This window comes from Brassica oleracea, chromosome C4 (genome assembly GCF_000695525.1).
Source record: "Brassica oleracea var. oleracea cultivar TO1000 chromosome C4, BOL, whole genome shotgun sequence".
In the NCBI taxonomy this organism is placed as follows: domain Eukaryota; kingdom Viridiplantae; phylum Streptophyta; class Magnoliopsida; order Brassicales; family Brassicaceae; genus Brassica; species Brassica oleracea.
This window is the reverse complement of record NC_027751.1, coordinates 48,051,561-48,062,210: the sequence shown is the minus strand read 5'-3', so window position 1 is coordinate 48,062,210 and position 10,650 is coordinate 48,051,561. Positions and strand designations below refer to the sequence as shown.

The 10,650-nt window shown below is 39.5% G+C and overlaps 2 protein-coding genes across 2 annotated transcripts in view; one reads left to right on the top strand and one right to left on the bottom strand.

Annotated features, from left to right (window-relative positions):
• Positions 1 to 465: 465 nt before the first annotated feature.
• LOC106339093 (putative uncharacterized protein YER190C-A) lies at positions 466 to 1,466 on the bottom strand. The gene is made up of 2 exons (XM_013777911.1): positions 1,411 to 1,466; positions 466 to 1,135 (listed from the first exon to the last, which is right to left on the bottom strand). The coding sequence occupies exons 1-2, from the start codon at positions 1,464 to 1,466 to the stop codon at positions 466 to 468; spliced, it is 726 nt and encodes a 241-aa protein (XP_013633365.1).
• A 118-nt stretch (positions 1,467 to 1,584) lies between these two features.
• Positions 1,585 to 10,650, top strand: part of LOC106339092 (non-classical arabinogalactan protein 30-like) — a gene marked incomplete at its 5' end in the record, with an annotated part of 15,888 nt that continues 6,822 nt past the window's right edge. Inside the window, one exon of the mRNA XM_013777910.1 lies at positions 1,585 to 1,780. Within this exon, the coding sequence (XP_013633364.1) occupies positions 1,585 to 1,780 (196 nt within the window). The remainder of the gene's footprint in view (positions 1,781 to 10,650) is intronic.

Here is a 10,650-nt window from a genome sequence, read left to right as displayed (position 1 = left end):
CCGAGTAGCTCGCGAGACGTGCATGCAGGTGCTAATGTGTAATGTCTTTTCAGATTTGATAAAACATGACAGCTATACAATTTGATATATGATATCATAATATCAAAATCATGATATTATGACAAACATGATATTTGATATCATGATATCAAATACAACGTGAAATGAATTATATTAAGAAAATACGTAGATACTCTCCGATAAATACACCCTCTCACATCAAGCCAAACTCCCACACAAACAAAAACAAAAGGATAAAGATGGGTTTCATTGGTAAGAATGTTTTGCTAACTCTCTTAGCACTTTGCTGCTTCATTTCCTTTGTTTTCAGTACTACAGATGAACCTCCAATAAAACTAATAACACCATTGACCAAAGCTCCAAGAAAAACTCTCCTACCGTTAAAATCTCCTACTGAGCGATCAACTCTCCCACCGTTAAAAGCTCCTACCAAGCTACGATCAATTATCCCACCCTTGAAAGCACCAACCAAGCTATCAGCTCTCCCACCGTTGAAAGCTCCCACCAAAGCATCAATAAAGCACCAGCTCTCTCACCGATGAAAGCTCCCACCAAAGCACCAGCTCTCTCACCGATGAAAGCTCCCACCAAAGCACCAGCTCTCTCACCGTTGAAAGCTCCCACCAAAGCACCAGCCGGCTCACCGTTGAAAGCTCCCACCAAAGCACCAGCTCGCTCACCGTTGAAAGCTCCCATCAAAGCACCAGCTCTCTCACCGTTGAAAGCTCCCACCAAAGCACCAGCTCTATCACCGCTGAAAGCTCCCACCAAAGCACCAGCTCTCGCACCGTTGAAAGCTCCCATCAAAGCACCAGCTCTCTCACCGCTGAAAGCTCCCACCAAAGCCCCAGCTCTCTCACCGCTGAAAGCTCCCACCAAAGCACCAGCTCGCTCACCGCTGAAAGCTCCCACCAAAGCACCAGCTCGCTCACCGCTTAAAGCACCCACCAAAGCACCAACTCTCTCACCGTTGAAAGCTCCCACCAAAGCACCAGCTCTCTCACCGCTGAAAGCTCCCACCAAAGCACCAGCCCTCTCACCGTTGAAAGCTCCCACCAAGCCATCAACTCTCCCACCACTAAAAGCTCCTACCGAGTTTCCAACTCTTATCAAGCTACCAAATCTCCCACCATTAAAAACTCATATCAAGCTATCAACTCTCCCACCGTTAAAAACTCCTATCAAGCTATCAACTCTCTGATGAGACCAAAAGGGTTGGTGCTGACAAATACAGTGAGATGGAGGAGAGAGACGTCAAGTAGGAAGAGAAAAACCAAATCACAAGTTCTCTCACAAAGACTAAGTGTTTTATTTTATTTATTTAAGTTTTTTTGAAAATAAGAGAAACTGGATTCCCTTGTCTCACGGAAACAGATTCTCCACTTTCACATTTCCTTTAGTTGTGAGCTTGTGGGTGAATCCACGAAAAGATGTATTTGTTTCATGTATGTCTTCTATTTAAATCAGTGAAAAACCTAAAAAGAGGTAGTCTAAACTACCAAAAGAAAACTTATGTTGTTGTGTTCTCTTGTGTTCATGGATCAACATTTGATGTACATATAACTGGGACCTATCACTCTCCCACCGACCAAAGCTCCCATCAAGTTACCAACCAAAGCTCCAATCAAACCTCCCATTCTCCCACCAATTTCCCCTTCTAAGATTATCAGGACACTAGCGGCCTTGCGGGGTATGGTCTACCGCAAAGCCTGCAAATACGCTGGCGTAAACAATCCCGAAGGCGCCAAACCTGTTAAAGGTATTATATATATGAATTGTTCATTTTCAGATATATTATGCATAATGTCAAAGCTTTTATTAAAGAAAAAGACTTCACTCAACAACAAATTAATGATGGTTTGAAAGGAAGAAAGAGTTAAGAGAATGAGATACCACTTGAGTTGTCAAAAGATTGCTAAAATTGGTGAGACAAACTCAAGTGTATACGAAGCCATGACTTAGTACTCAAGAAACCATAAACAAGAAATATTAAGTTTATTTAATTCAATTAAGATTGGAGTTGGTTTCAAAGATGAGTAAGTTTCAGCAGTCAAAGAATTCTAAGAGGAGTTTTAAAAGCTTGAAGTCTACAAACTTTCTAAAGAGTGCTCAAACTGCTTGTCATTATTACAAAGGTTTCATATTGAATACTTAGGATAAGTTCTTTGCAAGGTTGATTTAATCCTAAATGTTCTAGACTCGATCCTAAAATACAAATGATGCATATATATATAGAGAAAATTACTAGAATGTAAAAGAAAAGTTAGTTTATTACTAGAGTGTTAAACATCTTTTAAAAATTACTAGAATGTTTCCCTACCTATAGTAAATGACTGTAAGGACCTTTGGTTAGTTTTTTTTAATTGAAATTATTTTTAAACATTAAATCCACATCACTAATTAAATATACACATCATCAGAATCGAAACCAAACCGTCTCTTCTTCACCATAACTACATAGAAGTAAAAAAAAAAGTAACTAAGAACATTGTCTTTGTCGTCTCGAAGAAGGAACCATCGAAGAAGGAACCGCGAGGATACTCCCACTCTCCGTCATCGACATTGTCTGTGTTTACTTCATCTTCCTCGAACTACCTCTCTGTCGTGATACTCTGTTTTCTCCGTTATCGTCGTGTCCGAAATCGTCGTCTTCAATCGTTTGTACGAAATCGTCTTCGCCGCCGTCTTCGCCGCATTCTTATCTACGAGTTCGTCTTTTCCGGTAGGATATCGCGATGGTATATATTATATTTTGTTGCGACTGAGATAGGGTTATGTTGCGGCTGTGATATGGTTTTGTTGCGTCTGAGTTAGGGTTTTGTTACGACTGAGTTAGGGTTATGTTATGGCTGAGTTATCGCTGTGTCGTGACTAAGTTAATGTTATGTTGTGGCTGAGTTACTTTCATGTTGTGGCTGAGTTACTGTTATGTTGTGACTGAGTTATTCAAACATTTTGTGGCTGAGTTATTGTTATAGTACGGATGTGTTATTGTTATCTTGTGGCTGATTTATTGTTGGGTTATATGATCATATAGATGTTGCTGAAGTTATATCACAGGATTACCCTCCAAGACTTTACCTTGAAGGGTCTTCTAACCTAGAAAAAAAGATATTAATCACAATTTCCGTTTAGGAACTTTCCCCCACGTTAGAGAAACAATTGGACTTGATGTGTGGGAAGAACTGGTGAACTCTCCCATTGGAGTAGTTGCTAGGCTAGCTGGAAGCGAAAGCGTATGGTTTGGTAGGACCGTACACTATCTACTATGTAGACAGCTGCGAGTACATAAGAAGGAGATATGGTGTCTCGTGGTTGATGAGGCTATCAGGTTTAGCTTGCTCGAGTTTGGTGAGATCACTGGGTTAAACACAGGTTCATTACCAACAGAAAGGTTTGAAGCTGATCAATACAAAGAGTTTTGGGAGGAGTTGAAGGTGCTGCTTCGGATGGGACCCAAGTTAGATGAACTGAAGGAAGCATTAGCGTTCTGTCCGCTTTGGAGTTTTGAAAAGCGTAAGTGGTTAGGGCTGCTACTTCTTCAAGCCATGGGAGTCTATTGTTTGCATCACAATTCAAGGATACCTTTTGAAAGTGCAATAAGGGTATTCGACGATGAAATCATGGGGTCGGATCCATGGGGTCGGACTGCATACAAAGTCCTCATTGACTCTATTAAAACGTTGGTTCCAGAAGGAGGGTCATACACAATAAGCGGCATGACCGTCGCGTTATTGATTTGGGCGTATGAATCCGTCGCCTGCTTTGGTGAGAATTTTGGGAGGGTGGTGAATAATGAAGACGTTCCGCTTTTGCGATGGGGTGGAAAGCGTACGCGTGCAAGTTTTGATAACTTGTTGGCTGCCAAAATCAAAGAGCATGGCGAGGTAAGGTTTAATGCTGAGTTTTTAGTATTTTGATGGCTGATTTATTATATTTGATGGCTGATTTATTATATTAGATGGCTAAGTTATGTGTTATTTTGGTGGCTGAGTTTAATTATAACCCGGTGTTGCAGGTGCGTGTGAAGAGAATGGTTTTGAAGGACTCAATTGAAGAGATGTTTCCTAAATGGCCGGGTGAACCTGACGACCCACAACTCGTTAGGTTGATAACAGACATACATGCAGGGAGATTTGTGAAAGGTTTTTGGGAAGTGCATGGGAATACGCAGGGTAATGCGCATGGGTAGGGGAAAGATAAGAAGAAGAAAATGAAGGGGGGAGTTTCGTCAGAAGCTGAGCCACCCACTAGGAAGCAGAAGAAAGTTAAGACACAGAATGAGTCTGAAGCTGCTGCAGCGGGAAATGGCTCTAGCGAGAAGGAAGGTAGCAAAGATTTGGAGTTGGAGAACAAAGCGACTCTGACGACCATTGTGAATACTCAGGATAATATTTCCAAGAATGAGAAGAAGAAGAAAATGAAGGGTGGAGTTTCGTCAGAAGCTGAGTCACCCACTAAGAAGCAGAAGAAATTTAAGACACGGAATGAGTCTGAATTTGCTGCAGCGGGAAAGGGTTCTAGCGAGAAGGAAGGTAGCAAAGATTTCGAGTTGGAGAACAAAACGACTCTGAGGACCATTGTGAGTACTCTGGATAATATTTCCAGGAAAGTTGAGCATTTTGACTCACGGTTGGAAGCTTACGAGTTAGACCGGAATAGACCATTGATGGACCAAAAGACCATTGATGACAGCGTGAAAGCTTTACTAGAGGAGCTTCTGAAAGTTCTGGGAGTTAGGAAAATTCCCGAAAACAATGATAACCCCTTTCCACCATCAGCAGATAAATCTTTAACGTTGGCATCACCGCAGGTTCAAACGCAGCAGAAGTCTGTCAATAGTCCAACATTAGCTGCGACACCTGGTAATGTTTTTGGACCGAAAAAGAATTTGGCGAAAGAGCTTGATAAGGAATCAGGGGTGAAAAGGACTTTGGTTGAGGAGTTTGGTAGTGTCGCTAATGCTACTGATCTTGATAGTTAACATGTTGATTTTGTATTAGTTTCTCCTTCAAAGGCTACTAAGGATGATAAGGATGCTAAGGTTCCAGCCTATGGACGCGGCTGCAGGGGCAAGCGTATTATTAAGGGTGAGGAAGCCAATGAGAAGCAAAAAGCAGAGCAGGCAGATGCTGCGTTTAAGAGGAAGGAGAATGCTGAGGCTAAGAAAAAAGCGGCTGAGGCTAAGAAAAAAAAGGCTGAAGCTAAGAAAAAAGAGGCTGAGGCTAAGAAAAAAGAGGCTGAGGGTAAGAAGAAAAAAAAGGCTGAGCTAAAGAAGCGAAAACATGCTGAGTCAAAGAACAAAGAGGTGACTCCATCTGGAGAGGACAGTGTATTTGCTGATGTGACTGACGAAGTTGTTGCTGGAGAGAACGAATTCGCGCCGGAGTCTGACGTCGAGGGATCTGAACTGGTTAAATCTGCCATAATTAAGGAATATCGGGAGAAAAGTGTTCAGTTAACTCCAAAAGGGTTTTCAAAGGTGGCAGTTTCTTCACCAGCAGTTTTTCCGTACGTAGGAGAGAATGGAACGACGTGCATGAGGAAAAATGTTACTCCTTCATCAGTAATATATGACCCTCTAGCACCTGTTGATCCGGTGCTACTCGAAAAACTGATGCAACACATAAAGGGAATTCCACCCAAACCACCAACATCAGCAGATAAACCAGCAGTCATCTCCGCTTATCATGAGGGTGATTTCTACAGCATACTCATCCATGAAAGACCGTGGCCGGAAAAGGAATATGGATGGGCGTTTGATAATGTAAGTCTTTAGTGCGGCTGAGGTATATATTAATTTTGTTATATTGCAGCTGAGTTTTATATTTGATTACGACTGACTTACATATTCTTTTATTATATCACGGCTGACTTGTTAATATTATTTTTGTAGCATGTCGTTGCGTATTTGACCGTTCTCATTAAAAGGTACATGCGAAATCCCAGTCCATTCTGGACCAAGCGGATTGCCTTCGTTGACCTTTGGTGGCAAAAAATTTTGATTCACGATTTCACTCAGTTCAAGATAAAACCTAGTATGTTCAATTTCAAAGTCAATGGTTATGAAAATATGGTAAATGGTAAGCTTCCCGATCACTGTTCAACAAAACTTGAAGTAGTATGAAGATGTGGATCACTTGTACGGATGTCTTCAAACCGGCGGAAATCACTGGGTTACGTATCATGTGGATCTGAAGAAGGAAAAGATTGATTGCTACGAGCCAATCTTTGGAGAGGTAACACCCGAAAGTGAGCAGAGAATTCTAAATTCATTTAAACCGCTGACGCACATGATTCCGTATATGTTGAGTGAGCATATTCCTGCCAATATCCGAGCCCCAAGTAAGAAGAAGTTCTCATTCAGAAGGAGGAGCAAAAAATACACTCCACAAAACTCCCAGATTGGCGATTGCGGGGTGTATTCGTTGAAGTTTGTGGAGTGTCTAGCGTTTGGTATAACGTTTGATGGGATAAGCGATAAAAATATTCAAGGTTTACGGATGAAGATGGCAGCAGAGATCCTCGATGAAGAAGGAAATTCTGTGATGAGCAGTTGGCTGCCTCATTGAACATGTGTTTGTTATTTTGTACTTGACTTATGTTGTTGTTTTGTACTCGACTTATGTTATTTTGTCCTTTATTAAGTATTTGACTCAGTCTTATTATTTTTATAACCCAGCCGTGTCGTATATGTGTAACTCAGCCTTACCCCAAACATACCCTAGAATCGTAAAATGTTTATATAACTCAGCCGTATCGATTAGTATAAGTCAGCCGTTACGATATTATAACTCAGTCATACCTCAAACATACGCTAGAATCAAAAAAAATAAATGTTTATAATTTAAAATGTTAAATTGAAACTCCAATTATAAATTTGAAGTGAATATATAATCAACTGAATGAGTCTTCTTTATTGAATTTGCAAGTTTAGAATCAATTATGATATTGAGGTATATGTTGTCTTACAATTACTCATAGTTTAACTGATATATATAAGGTGTGAGCATAATTCAAAACTCATAAACAATTATTGTGTTATTTATTATGAATGCACGTTTTTATAATATTTGCTGCACCATAAACCTAAATAAGCAACCCTAAACCGTAAATAAGCAAACCTAAACCCTAAATATGCAACCCTAAACCCTAAACTCCATTTACTAAGTCAGCCGTAAATGTTAAAGAAACTCAGCTGTAAAGTGTAACTTAATCTTGACGTTTGGCAGGAAAAAGATAACTGATTATTGGAAAATTTTAACTCGAGACGTTTGACGTTCTGTACCTCTATATATATTGTCTCCTCTCTTACACCTTTCTCTCTCTAGAAAAAATCAAAACAATATCTCTCTATCCCCATCAAAAGTTATGCCGATTGTTCCTGGTTATTCAACGATGTTAGAGAACAGTGAAATCGTGAAAACCTCCCTCTTCTATACCTTGGTCCGGGAGAATTGCTCGACACAACCAGTACTATCTGGTTCAAATTTCTAAGTGATCTCTCCCTCGTCATCCCGTCGATTCCTGCAGAAGGATGGTTCATGATTGGCCGACATACCGCGCCATTCCCGATCATTTTAAGGAACGTTGGTTTCTTTAACTCGCTGTAAGAACAGTTTGTCCACTTAAATTTGCAGCATAGCGTCGTTGAGTTATTTTTATTTTGTGTTCTCAACAATTTTGTAGTCTTTTTTGTTGTAGCGCAAAAACACGTAGGATCGAAGGCATAATTCGACACTTTGGACACATTTTAATCTTGTGGCCAGAACGCTATTTCGTTGCCAGATGCGCCATTTGAAGAGAACTAGGGCAAACGGAGGCGACAAGCCTCCGTGGATGTTAACAAGATTTTGGCGTGATCTCGTCCACATGTTTGAAGAGTTTGGTCCTGACAATTTTGGTTTCTGAAAGTGATGCCTTGTCTGTATTTTGAAGCTGATTATTTTGGTTCCTGAATGTAAACATGTCGAATTCAAATTTCTTTTATGTTAAGTACTATAACTCAGCCATAATGTGAATATAATTCAGTTGTATCTGTTAAAATAACTCAGCTGTGAATGTAGCTCAGTGACAACTTTAAGTTAACTCAGCAAAAACGTATAAGGTAACTCAGTTGTGAATGTTAATTAAACATAAACCCAGCCATAAGTGACAGAAACTCAGCCGTTATTAAACTAATGATAATTCAGCCATAGTAAAACACAGCCAAAACCCAGTTGTGAATGTTAATATAATACATTTCTAATGGGACGTTTCCGCTTGCTTGATTGGACAGAATTGTCGATTAATTATGGGGCGTCTGGAAAATGATACGGCTCAAACCTAATATCGAGGTAAATTATTAAGAGTTTGAAATACAAGGTTGCCACGCATGTGTCGAGGGATTTACAATATCGAGAAATTTAAATATTATTGTATTTAATAAAAAGGAAATAAGTAAACGACGTCGTTTCATCAAAATTCCATTTAATTCCATTTTATTTCTGAAATTGTTTTGAGAATCAAAAAAAAAAAAAGAATCAAAATGTCTTCTTCATCCTGCGTTTCAGGAAATTCTTACAGACGACGTTTGAACGCGGAAAGATGAACGCCGAAACAATGTTGGTGTGGTGCACCCTGTTACATTTCTACATCTGGAACCGCTACAAATCCAGGAAGATTGTACTATTGCTGCGGAAAATGATATAATAAGGTTCGTTTTGTTTTGGTTTTGATTTCACATGTTCTGTAACAAAATACTTAGATTTGGTTATATTGTGAAAACATAGACATTTATTCAAATGGGCGGATGAGTGTTTGGTTGAAGAGGTTGAGGATATAAAGTCACTGATAAGTGGCATGAACAAAGACATCTCGGAATTCAGACTTAACGTTGATCGGTTGGAGAAAGAGATTGAAGTAATGAAGACGGCGTCTGAGGGACAAGGAGAAGAATGTATGAGTCAGGGTCGGTGTTTGAGGAATGTGGTTGTTTGTGGGGTTGAAATGTCGTTACTTTGCTACTACTACTTCTTTGTTTAGTAATGTTTTGTACATATAAGTCAGCCCATGTTTTATGTAACTCAGACTTAACGTATTATAGTAACTCAGCCGTAAAGTAATCTGAAAACGTATAAGGTAACTCACTCACAACTTTAAGCTAACTCAGCCAAAACGTATAAAGTAACTCACTCACCCACTTTCATTATTAATGGGACGTTTCCACTTGCTTGATTGGACTGAGTTGTCGATTAATGGTGGCGCGTGTGGAAAATATAGATGTCTTTATAATATCAAGACGATTTATACTTTAACTCCCCCAACAATATGAGAATATCGAGGCTAATTATTACTCCCTCCGCTTGCTTGATTGGACTAAGTATTTAATTGACGTTTTACATGTCTTCACGTAAATTAAGAAATCTGAACGTTTTGCAGTGCACGTAAATTAACCTCTTTTCGCATGGTGTTTAATGCTAATATGACTTCATATTATGTGACCAAAACTCAGCCTAATTAAACTAATGATAATTCAGTCATAATTAAACATAAACCGAGCTATAACTCAACTATAAATCATCCAAAAGAAACAATAAATCAGCCGTCATAAAACAATAACTCAGCCATAATTAATAACGCTGTTAATAACTCTGCATGATGTTTGTTGATGTTTGCATGATGTGTGTGCTTGAAAACAATAACTCAGCCGTGATAAAAAAGTAGTTCAGCCGTAATTAAACTATAAATCAGCCAAAAGATACAATAACTAAGCCTTCATTGCATTAATTTGTAGTCAGACATACATAATGGCATAGCAAAGAACTTAAAAAGATAAGATTCCGATAGATTACATCTTCCCCAATTCCTTGTGTCCTTAATAACGCTTATCGGTTCAAAATCATGTAAGAACGTGCCAATCTCTTTGATCCAGAAACAGTGCTCACACATGTTGCCATCCTTAGTTATATCAATGTGCCACAAGCAGAGACATTGTCGCTCCACATGTGTTGTACATTGGCATCTGTAGAATGAAGGAACATAAGCTGAAACGAACACGGCCCTATTTTGGCGGAACTCGTCAGAATGCCACAAACCCCATCCCCATTTCACAGATCGCACTAGTTTTCCTATCCTCTGAACTGATTCTCTTGGAATACCAGCAAAATACTGCCCATCACAACAAAAGATTGCTCGAGTCATTGCGTGTGTATACACACAACGCTCATATCCTGCATCTGCTGCACACTTCATAAGAGAAAGCCCTTCTTCTTTAAGGTCGAATGAGAAGAAGAACTGTATACCCTTTATATAAAGTGTGCTTGGATTTCCCTCAGCGTAGCAAGATTTCAACAACGAAGAAGACATATTAAATCCTTAGGAAACAGATAATACATCATAAAAATGGTATACACCACGCCGCTCTGCTAACGCCTTCATCGACTTGGACGATGTTTTGAGGCCATAAAGATCTTGGAAGGAGTTACGGGCCACACGTTCAACCACCAACGCCTGAATTTCTTCAGGCAATTCAAGAAGAGGGAAATATTCCATTTACTGTGAAATTGATTGAGAGAGAGAGAGAGAGAGAGCAATTGTGTAGAAAATAGAGAGTTGAACATATAATTGTTCGAGAAGTGCCTTATTTAT